The sequence below is a fragment of the Thermobia domestica genome, chromosome 1, assembly GCF_964235325.1.
Source record: "Thermobia domestica chromosome 1, izTheDome1.hap1.1, whole genome shotgun sequence".
Taxonomy (NCBI): Eukaryota; Metazoa; Arthropoda; class Insecta; order Zygentoma; family Lepismatidae; genus Thermobia; species Thermobia domestica.
This window is the reverse complement of record NC_137454.1, coordinates 377,797,863-377,815,745: the sequence shown is the minus strand read 5'-3', so window position 1 is coordinate 377,815,745 and position 17,883 is coordinate 377,797,863. Positions and strand designations below refer to the sequence as shown.

Sequence of the window (17,883 nt, the reverse complement as noted above, 5' to 3'; positions counted from 1 at the left end):
TCCTCCAAGGACTCTCCCGGGGTTCCGCCATAGTTATCAATTTTGATGCTAGGAACCTTAGGTGATATAGCCGTAGTATTTGCCGTAGCCATTCTGAAATTGATTTCCCTATATATATATATTTTTAAAGCGTCAAGCAGATAAGCAGTATTTATGAGGGTTTTAGTATAACTTATTTGGTTTTATACACTTTATTAGATTGTTTTGGTGTTCAACCAGAAGTTTTGTATGCCAAAAGAGTAATAACATTTGTAAATTATTATCTTTTAATTACCTTTTTCTTGGGTTTAATGTTGAAACCTTTTAGTACTACTGATTAGTACTATCATTATTAGCAATAGTATTTATAATTTTAAGAGATTCCAACACCACTAGTAAGCGGATTTTTTTTACACTGTGCTTAACTTATGTTTAACTACCGTACGGTTTTTATTTTATGATTTAGTTTTGTGTGTAATTTGTTCATGTTTTTGAAGTAAGGAGCTCCTTTTTGATATTAACTCGGTTAAATCTAGGTTCTAGTTTTGCGAGTACTTCTTTTCTTTTTTTTAAATAGTGCTTGAGTAGGTTAAAAAAAATAAAAAGTCCGGAGGATGGGGGAGGATGGGAGATTTACGAAAGAAGGGGGATATTTTCTTTTTTTTCCTTTTCTTGTATATAGTTTTACAAAACAAAACTTAGGGCGCAGTATTTTCCCGACCATCGCGGAGGCTCGGCCATACTTATACTTTGTAGCTGCCGAAATTTTCTTTCCGGCCTCCAAGGATAGAAGGGAAAATACTATTTTTAATTTTAACATTATTGTTTTCTTCACAGCGTAGCGGCATTGAATATGGTGAGAATTTTGGCGCCAGTTTATCACACTCAAGGGGGCTACACATTAGTGTAATTGTTTCCCTTTTGTTTTAATATAACTTTTTTTTTAAATTTTTTAAAATTTTTTTCACTGTCACCAGATACCTCCTCTGAAGTCGATCTATTTCGCGGATAGTACTTTTTTAATTGTTCGATTGTTACAATGTGGGTGCGGCTGGGATCCGATTCGGTAAAACTGTTATATGATGATGTTTTGTTTTGAGATTGGCGTAGCAATTGTGTACACTTTCTTTTGTGAAATCGTAATTGAGATTACTTCTTTACTCTCCACCCAGTATTATAAAGTTGGTTTGGAGTCCAACTCCCTATTAGCCTCGGTCTTGAAAACGTCTTTGGCTTACTGGTTCGAAGATGATGAGAAAGTGCACTAACAGTGGTAGAGCTTGGTACTGGAAATTGAAACCCAGGTAACATATGAAGACTGTGAGCTGAATTTATATTGGAGGGTTAGCTTGACTAAATTAAAGAGACCATTCCACTTTTCGTTTTATTTAAAAAAAAATAAAAATAAGAATATAGATGAATTTAACAAATCGGTTACTTGGAATTACAACTTGGAAGTTTTACTACAACACTTAAGTGGGAGCACAACCCCTATAATACTCAATGGGTGCTAGAAGGTTTTTATGCTAAACTGCGATTTATTGAAAATAGTGAAATGTGAACTTCGTACATAGCAACTTGCATTGGCCCAAAGGGAAAAGTGTTAATTCTCGAAGAGGGAATTTGATTTTGAGTTATAAGAACTTTATACTCGTTACTAAACATTTTCAAGGTGCGACTACAAATCTCTAAGTGCTCGTCCCGAGTTGAAGGGGGAACTTAGAAAAAATAATCACATACCTGGTGTTACACAAAGCGGCCGTGACTAGGGAGCACACACACTCGTCGTCGGTCTACTGTAGAATCAACCGGCCCGGCGAACAGGCCTCGCTTATAAAGGCGTTTCGTTCCACGCATTTTTGCCTTTTCTGACGTCGCTCGAAAGCGACGTCACGAGCCTCATCGAGCTTGGGAGAAACTTTTTCACGCGCATGCTCAATAGTGGTTAAGACTTCAAGTTTTTTTATGATTTTTCTCTATCACGCCGGGATTGGAATTTCTATTTTACATTTATTTTTACAGTTTTTATGTCACACCTAGCTCTAACTACATAATAGATTTTTATGTATTTATTGCTTTTGTGGTATTTCCTAAATATTGCATCTAGGACCCGGCACTGTGATCTGAGTAAATCAGAGCCAGGGTCATATCACTAATACATGCGTGTGGGTTGGTGTCAATGAGGCATCAGGTTGCTAATTTAATCTGAACCTTAACTGACTCCGTTCTCCTTATCTCTCTTTTCGTTGCTGCACACATAATTTGAAAAGCGCGGGCGTCTCGCCCCATAATTGGAGTCCGGCTTAGGACTTCGAGGCACAACTGTGTAACAGTTATCCGCCGACCTCGGAAAAAAAATAAACAAAAAATGTCGAAAGTTATCTTTTTGGCATTTATATTTAATTACAGAAACGGTTGTCCAAGGCAAGTTGCTGGGAGTTAAAGGGTTAATATAGAACTGGCCTTACATAGGGCGCTAGGAAACTGAAAACAAAACTTTCCTGAGGGATTTGGAGATTATGTACGAATAAACTGCAAGAGAGCGGGATTGTAAGATTTTATGTGTCTTAACTAACTATAGTACGTTTAAATGTTACTTAATTCCATTAACAAACTAGTAGATTAAAAGTATGAAGGATGAAACCTTACAATCATGGAATCCTTCTAGCTTATAACTATCACAAGGTTTCGTGTGAACTCACAATAGCATATTTTTTTAAACCAATTCCTAATCATATTATTAAGCATGACTTCGAACCGATTATGAGTACAACTTCTAGTATTATAAAGAAAATTACGATTTTGTGAGTCCACGGATTTGCTAATTACAATTGTATTTACGGTATTGAGTACAATTATAGTTATGCGTGTTAAATGTGCTTGTCTCAGGCTACTAATTTTATTCCACTATAAATGAAAGAAATTTAACATTAAGTACCCTCAAATAGAAAATAGCGTGAAGCGCTTTAAAGTTTGACTGTGATGAACGATAAAATTACAAGAGTAGTTCTCATTGTTTATAGTATAAACTAAATGGGAAAAACATGCAATGATCTAGACTAGTACACTCGATTGGGTTGCCTTAATTTTTTTTAAATTATTGCGGGGTTGTGCCTTACAGTTGGTGAACAAAATTTCTTATGTTGTTTCAATATACCAGTTATACTTTATAAATCATAGGCTATACTTTACTTTTCAGAATCAAGTGAATATTTTATGACCTGTAAGGAAAATCTAACTTTGAAAGTATTTGAGTACTCCCTTACATAACTGGTAATATAATTATTTGTAACATAGAAGCGATTGCATACTAAATGATTAAATCGCGTATGTAAAAGAACGTGAATAATTAATAACTAGCGATTAAAACAGTTGTTTAATGCTTAATAAATGTTTTAAGTGCGTCTATGCGCATTTTATATTAAACTCATCTTAATGTTATCGAAGAATGAATCTCACATTATTAGTTATTGCTCTCTACATTGATAATGCAATAAATGTAATATATTACAAACTTACTGTATAGCTCTGTCCTATACAGGGTAATCATAGTATGTACATGTGTTTTTCTAAACTTTTACTTAGCCGGATTGCTATTGCAATATATATATATATATATATATATATATATATATATATATATATATATATATATATATATATATATATATATATATAGATAGATAGATAGATAGATAGATAGATAGATAATTCGTGTAATTTTCTACAGCACTGGGAGAAGATGACGTTTTCACACTATTAATGTAAAATTTGGCACTCTTATTGAGAAATATCTGAATTTTTCGAATTTTTAAAGGAAATAGCAGAAAATTGCTGTTTTGCCCCCCTTTTTGGGGTATAAACACAAAAGTTTATTTTCCTTATGGGAGATTCAATGTTAAATTTTGGAAGCAGTTTTCTCCAATATTTATTCGTAACTATTTTGGGGCAAATAAGGTGTATTTGTTACAATATGCAGAAACACTCATTTACAAAGCTAGTAAAGCAGTCTCAAACATTACACCCCTTTTTGGGGGGCAAGGGGCGTAAAAAGGTGGTGGGTGATGTGTTACCAAAATCCCAAAATTTATTTTCGGAATGCCAGTAAACATCAGATTAATCACGAATGTCACACAATTAATGCTCCAATGCTCCTTACATGTAAGAGTGACTGATAATGGGGCTACAGCCCCCTTTCAAAAATAAGAAAATCACCATAACTGTCCTTAGTAGGGATATAAGAGAAAAAGGTATTTTTTGTTAAATAATTTGAAATTTGGCGTCATTGTAGCAAAAAAGAATGCGTTTTTGAAACCTGGAATGCTATTCTGGGAATACACCGCCTTAGGGGCGCACAGGGGCCGAAGCATTAGTTGATGGATCTTTATAAAAATTCAAAATTTTGTTCCGGAAATACCAGTGAGCATCAGATTTTTCACAAATGTCACAGACTTAATATTCAAATGCTCCTTTCATGGCCAGTGACTTATGTGGGGTTAGTGTGCCCTTTCAAAAGTAAAGAAAATCAACATAAATATCCCTAGTAGGGACATACGAGAAAAAGGTATTTTTTGTCAATTAAAGTGAAATTTGGCGTCGTTGTAGCAAAAGAGTATGCGTTTTTCATATCTGGAATGTTATTTTGGTAACTACCTCCTTAGGGAGCCACAGGGGGCGAAGCATCAGATAATTGATATTTATAAAAATTCAAAATTTTTTTCTGGAAATGCCAGTGAGCGACAGATTATTCACAAATGTCACAGAATTATTATTTCAATGCTCCTTGCATGGTCATTGACTTGTATAGGGTTGTAACCCCCTATCAAAAAATAAAAAGTCATCATAAATATCCTTAGCATTGACATACGGGAAGAATAATTTTTTCTCAATTAATGTGAAACTCGGCTTTGGGTTAGCAAAGAGTTATGCATTTATCAAATCTGGAATATTATTTTAGTAATGTACCGCCTTAGGGGGGCACTGGGGGTGAAGCATAAGTTATTGAATCTTTATAAAAAATTCAAATTTTATTTTGGAAAATCCAATGTGTCAGATTGATCACAAATAATACAAAATTAATATTCCGATGCTCCTTGCATGTGCCAGTGACTGATATTGGGCTACAGCCACTCTTCCAAAAATCACATAATTTACGGTAAATATCTTTAGCAGGGACGTGCGGGAAGGAGGTAAATCTGCTTTACAATTAATGTGCAATTTGTCATTATTGTAGGAGAATGTTTTGATTTTTAAAAGAATTCGAATCTAGTGTAAATGAATATATTCTGTCAGAGTAACGGATTGCGGATATAGCTTCGTTTTTTGGCACCTTTGGAATATAATCCAAGAATTTTGCGTTTTTGAAATCCAAATTGGACTCTTCTTATAGCATAAAATCACACATAAAGTCACCAGCATATTTTCTGCACACTTAAGCAAACCAGCTCGTAATAGAACACAAAATGAGAGTGGAAAATGCCGCAGGTACCGCGAACGAAATGATTTTCATGAGAAGTAATATTCTAAAAATTAAAATATTGTTTTCTTTATTCATAGAAAAAGCGTATCTTTTTCCTACTTCTTCCACAATAACTTTATGATCCCACTTTCCACACAGTAGCCTACTCATATATCGCACATGTAAGCACGTCAGGAAATCGTATATTATGGACACATAGTTGTAGTAAAAATAAATGTCTCGCGAGAAATAAGGATCAGATTGAGCCAGGCTATACCATAAACCCAAGAAAACATACTATTCCTTTCTAAAAACAACACTTTTTTTTGGCTCAGTTGTCATTAACTTAATTGCTTAAATATTTAATTAATCTAAGTGTAAGACAGATACAATGAACTTACTTTATTCGGCATGCTCTCGTAAACGAGCAAGACATCAGTGAATTAATGCGATTTACTAGAGCCAATGTGAACACCTTCTCCAACATATCTGGATGACTACGCTCTGGACAATTCTTTGTTTTATGTTGTCCAATAAGGAGGAATGGCCGTAATAAAACACCAGACACATGCACCATCATAAGTACAAGCGAAAGTGTGTTATTGTATTTTCTAACTAAAAATGCAAATTTACCCATGTGACACTCCCATTAGGCAAAAGAAATATTCTGAGTTCACGCCCCTAAAAGACATCCACATATGAATATTATCTTATTGTCAATTTTTTTTTCTAAAATAATGCCAAATTTCACATTGTAAAAAAATGCTTCTGCCAGTAGGTCTTTAGTAAGAATAATCATATTGAATTTGTGATGCTTTTCAAAGATACCTGTAGTAACATATTGGGGTCCCGGGTTCGATCCCAGCCCCCGCCAAGTGAACTTTGCGGTGGTCAAACACCATGTGCGTGGAATTTCTCGGGGTTCTCCCGTTTCCTCCCACTTTCTTCATTCCATCATTTTCATTCATTTCTTATAATCACCGTCTCTTTTAGCCTAACCGGCATAACCCTGGGACGTAAAACTCTAAGATTTCAATTCTGTAGTAACATATTAGTCACTGGTACATAAAAGCAGTACGGAGTATTAATTCTGTGTATCTTGCAACTAATTTGACACTCGTGAGCACTTCCAAAATAAAATTTGGAATTTCTATCAGTCCTCCCCCTATGACCTCCAAAGGTACCAAATTACCCCCCGTGCCCTGTGCTTCCTATTGCCAAAATAATATTCCAGATATTTACTATCACAACGCCTAATTTCACATTAATTGACAAAATATAGCTTCTTCCGTATGTCCCTGCTAAGGATATTTACCATAAATGTTTAATGTAATTGTTGATGTAGCTCAATATCAGTCACTTGCAAATGCAAGGAGCATCGGAATATTAATTTTGCATTATTTGTGATCATTCTGACACACACTGGGTTTTCGAAAATAAAATTTGAAATTTTTATAAAGATCCAATAACTTATGCCTCACCCCTGTGCCCCCCTAAGGCAGTACATTACCAAAATAATATTCCAGATTTGGTAAACGCATAACTTTTTGCTAACTCGATGCCGAGTTTCACATTAATTGAGAAAAATCATTATTCCCGTACGTCAATTCTAAGGATATTTATGGTGAATTTTTAATATTTGAAAGGGGGCTATAGTCCCATATAAGTCACTGGCGCATGCAAGGAGCGTTAAAATATTAATTCTGTGACATTTGTGAATAATCTGACGCTAACTGGCATATCCGGAACAAATTTTTAATTTTTATAAAGATCAATCATCTCATGCTTCGCCCCCTGTGCCCCCCTAAGGAGGTGGTTACCAAAATAACATTCCAGATATGAAAAACGCATACTCTTTTGCTACAACGACGCCAAATTTCACATTAATTGACAAAAATACCTTTTTCTCGTATGTCCCTACTAGGGATATTAATGGTGATTTTTCATTTTTGTAAGGAGACTATAGCCCCACATAAGTCACTGGCCATGGAAGAAGCATTTGAATATTAATTCTGTGACATTTGTGAAATTCTGACACTCACTGGTATTTCCGGAACAAAATTTTGAATTTTTATAAAGATCCATCATCTAATGCTTCGCCCCCTGTGCGCCCCTAAGGCGGTGTGTTCCCAAAATAGCATTCCAGATTTCAAAAACGCATTCTTTTTTGCTACAATGACGCCAAATTTCAAATTATTTAACAAAAAATACCTTCTTCTCGTATATCCCGACTAAGGATAGTTATGGTGATTTTCTTATTTTTGAAAGGGGGCTGTAGGCCCATTATCAATCACTCTTATAAGTAAGGAGCATTGGAGCATTAAATGTGTGACATTCGTGATTAATCTGACGTCTACTGGCATTCCGAAAATAAATTTTGGGATTTTGGTAACACATCACCCACCACCTTTTTACGCCCCTTGCCCCCCAAAAGGGGTATAATGTTTGAGACTGCTTTACTAGCTTTGTGAATGAGTGTTTCTACATTTTGTAACAAATACACCTTATTTGCCCCAAAATCTTTACGAATAATTATTGGAGAAAACTGCTTCCAAAATTTAACATTGAATCTCCCATAAGGAAAATAAACTTTTGTGTTTACACCCCAAAAAGGGGGGCAAAACAGCAATTTTCTCCTATTTCCTTTAGAAATTCGAAAAATTAAGATATTTCTCAATAAGAGTGCTAAATTTTACATTAATAGTGTGAAAACGTCATCTTCTCCCAGTGCTGTAGAAAATTACACGAATTATGGAGCACTCTGTATATATATATATATATATATATATATATATATATATATATATATATATATAATTGTTTAAAAGTATTGTTATTTATGACTATGTACACTAATGTCCAAAATTATTGCCACATGTCTATAAATACGTTGTAGGAATATAATTTCAAAACGAATTCGCCCGGTATTTCTCACAATGTTAGTAAGTGTATAATCGGGAAAGAGATGTATGAAGAAAATTTCATGTAAAAAGAGTAGTGAACAAGAACAATAAAACGAAAACAAAACTTTCTTCTCCATTTAGCAACATTTTGTTTTACTTATTCTAATTTTCGCATTTATAATTCTTTTCCTATGAAATTTACCACAAATATGCATTTTCCGATTATACACATAGTATCCGTACCCTGCAAAATCACTATAAAATTATATTCTTACAAGAAGACAGTTATAGATATGTGAAAGTCATTTTCGACATGAGTGTACATTATTATGTGAGATAATGGGAATATTTAATTTTGAAATCTTTCTATTTCTCTACTCTGGCGTTCATTTTTCTCAAGTATGCTAAAAATGCAAATGTTCAAAAACAGTTTTTAAAACATATTTTAAGAATATTGTGAGAAATGAATTACTTTATATTATAGACCTACAGAAATAATTCAAAAGCATCATGTTATATGATATAAGGCGAAGATTTTTTTAAATTTTAAATGTAAACTTATATATCGCATATGTTCAAAATGAAAAATGGCACATTATAAATGTTTCTGCAAAAGATACATAACCGTCAGATCTAATAATTCTTCTGTAACAATGGAAAATTGATTTAGTTTGTACTGTTGACGGTTTAATACACCAAACCAAAGTGCTTTCTAGGTTTTTAGTTTAAGTTCTTACTTTTCCTTATCACATTGGACACATGTTGCTTTCTGCTCCGTACAAATAGGCAGACGGCAGTGGTTAGAGTAAGTGGTTGGCATCCTCCTTTTAGATGCTGGGCAGTAAAAGAATGTTTTCCTGGCTCCAGGAAGTTATCGTTCTTCATGGTTGATAGGAACTCTCAGGAAATCTGATATTAACACCCGAAGATTCCGCTGGAAATGTGTTCACTTAGTCGACGATGCATATGAGAAGAAACCGGTTGGGCACAAAGCTTGAGATTAAATTTTTTCTTGTTCTTCTTCGCTCTCTTTTTCAAGCAACAACTTGCTAATAGCATTCGGGTCTAGTGGTCTATTATGGACCATTTCAGAAAATGACATAGTAAGATCGTGAAAATCAGACAAAACACTGTAGAGATAAAATGTACAGTTCACCTTGCCCAGGGACCTTCGGGTCAAACATCTACCTTCGGGCAGAACACCTTATCATAATCATCATTGAGAGAATTACGCTATTTAAAATTACGTTGTGACTTTTATAGCTTGTGTTACCTAAACTGCTACTCAACCTGAGCTAATATGTTTGCAAAATCACGTTTTGTTTCCTTGTTTGAGACATAAATTTGTGCGGGGGGGGGGGGGGGGGCGAAGTACTCAGCTGTCCGAAGTCCAGTGGTATTTTGTTTCACGAGTATCAAATATAATATTTTGTACGAGAATTTTCAAATTAAATGTATGCTATTATGCATAGAAGAAACTACTCACGGTTTCGCCTGGAACCAAATTTTGTTGCTGAAAGTCGTTGTCGATCCTCTTGGATAACACTGAGTATTTAGCATTATCTGCTATCGCTGTCCTCAACTATAGTTGTAATAAATGATCACTGTTTTATTATTGCTTTCTGTGTTTCTTACGGATATGCAAATTAAAAATACTTATTTCTGTAGAAGTTAACACTTTGGGTTTAAGCAGAAGTTTTCTCAAATATTGAAAGTAAATACCCAAATAGAGATTTTTCTTGTAATTGCAGGAAAAGGTATGAGAAGTGTATTCGAAGAATCAAAGGTGGAAATTACATATTAGTTACAAGTTTCTGGGAAAATGTCCCATTCTAAAGACATATTCATTTTTTTGTTCGTATTTGTATGGTTATTAATAAATACAAGTATAATTAAATTTATTGCAGATTCTTTCTTTCAACGACGATAGGAGGAGAGAAAAGTCCTGTGTTACACAAAGAAAACATTAATTTCCAAACTTAAGCTTCTGCACGTTTCGTAATCCCTTAATTGCAAGAAAGGAACTTTCGGATGTCCATTCGTCTGGTTACTTTTTAAGCTGTAGGGTATGCCTTTCAAAGTATCAGAACCGGCAACTAAAACAGAGGAAATTCGGAACCCAATTTTGTATTTCATAAAACATTTATTAATAAACCATTTCCCTTGGATAAATGCAGCAAGAAATAATTGTTTTGGAGGAAGTTGTTTTCTTGTCGACTTTACACGATAGGACTTAAGTGACTTTCCCCATCATCTGTATACGAATTAGCAAGGATGCAATATAATATTAATTTTCATCGAGAAAATCCCATTTATTGTTATATAAGGTGAAGTGAGAATTGTTTCTAATAGCAACAATAATATTAAGGGTTTTGTGGTAGTGAAAGAAATTACAAACGTCGTCGCATTTACAATTTTCATGATCTTCACTTCGATTAGAAAAAGCTATTTTAAATTTATATCTGTCTTTCGTTTGTCTGTGGCGAAAGGATTACATGGTTCCACGTATGAAGACAGCATTTAATAATATTCTTCATGGGATGTCTCGAGGGTTTCTCTTACACCAAAGTGTAAAGATAATCTATTTTACAACAAAAATAAAATCATCAAAAGTCACTCCAACTATTACATTAATATTTCATAAAAGGAAATCCCATGAAAACGTAAATATTACGTAATTCATTTTTCCTTATTATGATGTATGTTTCTTCCGAAAAATTTCTAAAAGTGAAAAAGATAGTTAAATAAAGAATTTCGTAGTATTTTGTCAATAAATATTTTTACTACAAACAACACAATAATCGATAATTCGTTACTTTCGAACAAAATTTAAAGGAGTTTGTACAGATTGAGAAAATGATCTTGGAGTCATGATCTCTAGGGAACATCTAATACAATTTTGTTTATATTTATGAATGCATATTCAGGTAATGCAGGATACCATGAGCTAATTTTATATACATCAGGAAGTTACGGAAGTGATACGTACACTTTGTTACAATTATTTGAGCGATTAAGTGTTTAATAAATTAATGCATAAATTAAATCTAAACAAGTATTATTTTATTGTTTCAGAGGAAAATACCAGTAAGGAGAATTACGTGATCACTGATTACACTCCTTCAGACGCACTGGCAGGCTGAAGATACTTAAAGTAGTCAACGAAGATCAAGAATATAGTAAAAACTCGGTGGATTACATTAGTTATTCAAACTGAGTCAAACTGAGAAGAAATATCAGTCAATCAGAAATCATTATAGAAACATTTAGCTGCTATTTGCCTATTTATGATGGTAGTTCTTTATATAAAGATTCTGATTTACTTTGTACTAATTTTCGATCACAGCAGTTGTGGTGAAAAATCGAAACAAATAGTGAAGTTTCCAGAATGCAAACTATTTGAAACCCAGGGAGAAGTGCAAATTTATTGCCATAATGCCGTAACAATTACACTTCATTATAGAGAAAGTACTTCCGACGTTACATTCAATTGTCATAGTGATATTCTGGTTAGAAGTTTACCTAAAATTACAGACATAGGAAAAAGCTACAATAAAGCAGACTTAGAGTTTTACAATTGTTCACAGATAAGACAAAAAATAATATCTTTCCAAAAGTCTCTATCGCATGTTAAAGGAATTAGGGTAATTAGAATAAGAAATGGAACTTCAAATAACTATGTACTTAAACTTAATACCCAGGAATTTTACGGTATGGAAATACACACTATATTTGTATATGGTGTATATGTAAATGAGTTACCTAATATTCTTTTACCAGATAGTTTAGAAAGATTTATTATTTCTGACACGAATTTAAGTAGCCTTCCAGAACAAATATTTCAGAATACTCGGAATTTAACATCATTGATTTTGGCAGATAACGAGTTGCATTCTTTACCCAGATTAATATTTCAAAATCTCGAAGAGCTAGTACGTTTGTTTCTGTCTGGAAACCAACTTCATGAACTAGATAATGGGTTGTTTAATAGACTGTACAGCCTTTCACTACTCTATCTTGATAACAATAATTTAGAGACCCTTCCAATAAATATATTTCAATCTCTCGGGGAACTTTGGGTATTAGATCTAAGCAAGAACTACTTCAAGAGTATTGGTAAATTTATTTGCCCCTTAGTGGGACTAGCAAGATTAATTATTCACTCTTGCAATATTAGGTACATTGATAAGGAAGCGTTCAGAAATCTGACATCTTTATGGTTTCTTGATTTGAGCAACAATCCAATCTCAATTCTTTCTGGTACAAACAATTATGGGTTTTTAAATGCATTCATTTATCGTTTCCTTCTTAGTAATTGCAGTCTTGGCTCTACTGCATCTAATATTCTGAAAAACCAGTCAGAGATATTGGAATTGGATCTTAGTAGAAATGGCATCAACATTACACCAAGTTTTCTTGGTCAGAGATATATTACAGGCTTAAATTTAAGTTATAATTTACTACAAGAGATTGAATCTCATCCCTTTGAGAATCTCAGCTTCCTAGTTAGTCTAGATTTAAGTCATAATAAAATCTCAGTTTTACATGAAAACGCATTTGTTGGTACGTTTCTTTTGTTGGATATGCCTTTGTATGTACTTGAAAAAAGGGGATATTTGGATTTAAGCTATAACATGCTAAACAAAATATCTCCTACTACTTTGCAAAATTTGCCTCAATTAATTTACCTGGATTTAAGTCATAATCAGCTAATTGATTTAGACAATGAAACATTCAGTGGAACTTATCATATTCAAATCTTACGCTTGAATAACAATAACTTAATCACAGTTCCTAAAGCGTTATTAAGTTTAGCAAATTTACGCATACTTGATTTAAAGCATAATAAAATATACAATTCTCCGTGTATATGGTTTTATTTCTCGAGCGTAGTGGAAATTAATTTATCATACAACAAGTACAATAAAAGTGTATTTTGTTTTGAAGAATCCTTGACTTCTCTTCGTTTATTTCAGAAAATATCGTTTGCTAACAATAATATAGTAGAAATGCATATGCATGATAACTTTAGCAGCCTTCTTTATTTAGATTTTTCAAACAACAATATTAGATATATTTGGCCATTAAATGCTCCAAATTTGAGGTACTTAGATCTTTCAAATAATTTAATATCAAAAATACATTGGAATTGGCGAAATATACACAGATATTTAGAACATCTAAATCTGAATTACAACATTATCAAAGAAATCACGTCTAATGATTTGAAATTCACATCATGCAATTTAACCATTGACGTTGCGAATAATCAAATATCGTCTGTTAAACTGAAACCATGGGAGCTTAACCTAGGTACTGAAGAATCGAATTCAACTGTTGTGATGAATATAAACCATAACCCTTTTCATTGTTCTTGTGATGTTTTCCAATTTTTAAGGTTACAAGATCGAGACATTTATATTTCTTCTGAACAAACAAATGTTGCCAAAATGACAGCTGACAATTTAAGATGTTCTGAACCCTCAGCAGTACAAGACTGTCTTGTTGAGTCTGTCGAAGATTGGACATTGCAGTCTCTGTCACTGTTAGGACTCTGCGAGTTGTAAATTCGCTAACAAACAGTGGAAAGAGGGTTTCTTTACACAACATTGATAAAACATTTTACTTAAGGTAAAATAAGTTAAATTTTCAAGAAAAACTAGCTGAACCTGCGCTCTTTACACAGCGCATCATTCATATATGAGCATGAATCTCCTTGTTATTCCTCACATCTGTACATGTTCCTTTGCAGACACAAGTGAAAGAAATATTCGTAAAAATCGGCAAGAGATACCGTAAAGAGAAGATCTTTTTCGATTACTTTTTCAATATCTCGTACCGTTTGCAAGATTTGAGCCTACTTCCGGTTGCAGTTTTTAATTCATGTATGATCTGTGTTTTCTTTCTTCTTGCATGTAGTATGTAATAAGCAAATACATAAACTAAGTAACTCTATGACCTATGAAACCATGAGGTTCAATGCCGCGTTCACAAAAGCTCTCCACTGACTTCCATCTTTAGCGAATTGGATCCAGTTTCTACTTTGTATTCCCATCTCTGCAAGATCCATCTTAATATTGTCCTCCCATCTGCACCTAGGTCTTCCTAATGGTCGTTTTCCGGCTGGTTTTTCAGTTAAGATTTTAAAAGCGTTCGTTCTTTCTTCCATACTGGCTACATGACCTGTCCACCTGAGCCTCCTAGATTTGATGACCCCTAACAATGTTGGATAAACCGTATAAATTGTGTAGTTCCTCGTTATGAAGATTCCGCTATTCCCTATTCCCGTTTCTCTTGGATCCGAATATTCGTCCCAGGATCTTGTTCTCAAATACATTCAATCTATGTTCTTCGTTCGGAGCGAGAGACCATATTTCGCAACCATACAGAACAACAGGCATGATTATCGTTTTATACATTTTAAAATAAGCTAATACATTATACATACAATCAATTATAATGTCAGTGATATATGGTGTTCATTGGGCGAAACACTTCAAAGAATAAAGATTCAACTTAGATGGAGAAATGGTTATCCTTCGTTTTTCATTATAATTTGGCCATGAGACAAACAAGCACCTGAGAGATATGCAGCCCCTATATACACTGGAATGTATCATAGGTAGGGTATGATGTTTTAGTTTTTTTTTAATTTCAACATTTCTATTGTACCCGTAAAAATGTAATAAATAAATAATGGCCATGTCTTTTTTAAATACTGAGTTAGAACTTGACAATCTACGCAAAATTTGCAATCGATCAGTGAAAACGTCATCCTTTTAGAGCCTGTAGTTTCCGAGATCTCACAGTCGAAAAATTTGCCACAAACATATAAACGTCCAGAAACGTATAGTTTAAAAAACTCCAGAGATGGCAGCACAATTCGTTTGCATTTATTTCGGAGAAGGCTTATTAAAATGCAAAGGCTTTGAACAATAATTTAAAAGGATAAACTTTGCGAAAAAGGTCTCTTTAAGGAATTTATTTAAAGTACACCTTTTCAAAAATATTTACCGTATATTAAAAAGTTGAAAACTAAAGTTATAGGTTGGAGCTCGGTCGCTTTAAATTGCCATTGTAGCATTTTAATAGAAAAGATTAAAAACACATTGTGTTATTCATGAATCTAACTACGGATGAATTTGAACCTGAACCCACAAAGTGAGGTGATGTATATACTTCCTGAAAGCTTGGGTCAAGGTATTATCGAAACCGATTTCCAAATTTCGGGAGGTGTCGTGCATTCCGCTTCAGAGCCTTTCTTTCATCATTTCAAAAGTAAAACGTATCAAATTAAAAATAATTGTCTCAGGGTCCCTCAGAGGAAAGGGGCGTCAACTTGCATATCGTATTGGTGGACAAACACCGTGTGCGTGAGTTTCCACGGGATTTTCGCGTTTCCTTCCACTTTCTTCATTCCACCGTTTCATTCATTTCTCATTATCACGGTCTACTTTAGCCTAGCCGGCATAATCTTGGGACGTAAAACTCAAAGATTTCATTTCATTTCATTTTTGCATATCGTATGAAAGTTGGTGTTAAATAAAAAGATAAATCAAGTCTCGACTCTATCTCTACGATAATCTTGTGCAAAATAGCGCTAGATCAAATTATCAACACAATCTTCATTGCAAAGTCTATGACCACCTATGAATCTGAAACGGTGGGATTGATGTAGAAACAAAAACACGGATATGTCATTATTTCAAAAGTACTATGACTCAAAGCAAAAAAAAAATATGTTCCAGGGTCCCAGGGGGGTCGAACTCAAAATGTTGAAATGGAAAGGAGTTCAAGTTGAGTATCGTATGAAGTATGAGTATGAGGCAGGTGTAAAAACAAAACAAAAAGTACTAGAAAGTATTAAAGAAAATAAAAGAAATGTCCCAGTTTCAACCGCAGGATCCCAGACGGAGTACAGCAGAAAAATTCCAAATGCCAAGACTGATAAATAAGCACAATATGTGAAATAATGTGTGTAAAATAATACAGTATTGGATATTGGACAAGACTCGACTGTCGATAAGCATTGCAAAATGACAGCGGGTCATTTCCTTTGATACATTCTAGTTTTTGTTTTTGTTTTTACACCTGTCTCACAGTTTCAGATTAATAGCAGTGGTCATAGACTTTTTCATCAAGAGTCGAGACTTGTTTCCTCTTCTTTCACTTAGCATAAGCTTTCATACGATCTCAACTTGAATCACTTTCCATTTCAACGTTCTGAGTTGGAACTCGTCTGGGACCCTGGAACATTTTTTTTTATTTTGAATCATTATATTTTTGAAATGACGACATATGTATGTTTTTATTTCTACATCTATCCCACCGTTTCAGATTCATACGACTTTGCAATGACGATTGTGTTGATATTTTGGCTTACAGCTATTTTGCACAAGCTTATCGTAGAGAGTCAAGACTTGATTTATCTTCTTTTATTTAATAACACCAACTTTTATACGATATGGAAGTTGACTCCCCTTTCCATTTAAATATTTTGAGTTGGACCTGTCTGGAACCCTGCGGGGGACTCTGCGACAACTTAGTTTACTTTGATACGTTGCACTTTTGGAATGATGAAAAACATGTTTTTTGTTTCCATATCTGTCTCACAGTTTCGGATTTTTCGGGATTGCAACGGAGTTTATGGACACGTGTAAAGATTTTAATAAAAAATGAGTAACATGCTGCCCTCAAGCGAAATGCTTGAGTTCTCCTTAATATTGGTAACCGGTGTTGATCTACTTTGACCCAAGCTTTCAGGAAATATACACATCACCCCCACTTTGTGGGTTGAGGTTCAAGCACATCCCGGGTAAGATATATTGGAGGGAAGCTGTATCACTGTAATACTAACAGAATTTTTTCTTTATTGTGGAACATCCTAGCTAAGAGAAATTATAAATTATTGATTCCGCGCTAAACTGGAGGGTGCATTTCATAGTCTTTTACGCCCAAGCAACACAACATTAGTATTTAATTAACGATAGTCAGCACATCAGTTATTGTTTTCATTTTTTGCGTTGTTTTGTGTTGTAACAGTGTGTAGATCGTTACGGAATAAGGCTCTGTGAGTTAAATTCCCACGAAACGTAGATTCTAACCCATGTCATAAAAGCAGATAAAGAAAATTAACAAAATAAAAAAAATGTCAGAATAATAACATTATTTCCAAATAATCTTATATAATATTTCAGGACCTATGAAATTAAAACAAACTATATAAAATAGTGGATGAAATGATGTGGCATAATTCTATAACTAGTTGCTAAATTCAAATTCATTGTTGCTTATAGGTATGTATTTCAGTAAGAACTTTTAACTATTTGTGGTTTTCCTACTACGACAACAGCCAAAATTAGTGAAAAGTAATGGAATTTCGTTTTTTTTTTTTCGTGAACGTTAGCTTTATTCACGGGATTACAAGTTTATGTTTGTAGATTATCTTCGTCTGAAACTTAAAATTTCACATTTCTTTAATATTAGAAGGATCATTGTCGCGCCATTCTTCAATCAATGAAAGTAGAGTCAAATAGGTATAAC

General features: G+C 33.8%; 1 protein-coding gene across 3 annotated transcripts in view; it reads left to right on the top strand.

Moving 5' to 3' along the window:
- The window catches only part of LOC145664534 (uncharacterized), a 179,736-nt gene extending 162,160 nt beyond the window's left edge, over window positions 1-17,576 (top strand). For all 3 annotated transcript variants that reach the window (XM_081731296.1, XM_081731303.1, XM_081731287.1), the window contains one exon: window positions 11,416-17,576. In XM_081731296.1, the coding sequence (XP_081587422.1) occupies window positions 11,628-13,907 (2,280 nt within the window). In that variant the 5' untranslated portion in view covers window positions 11,416-11,627 and the 3' untranslated portion in view covers window positions 13,908-17,576. The remainder of the gene's footprint in view (window positions 1-11,415) is intronic.
- The last annotated feature ends 307 nt before the right edge of the window (window positions 17,577-17,883 follow it).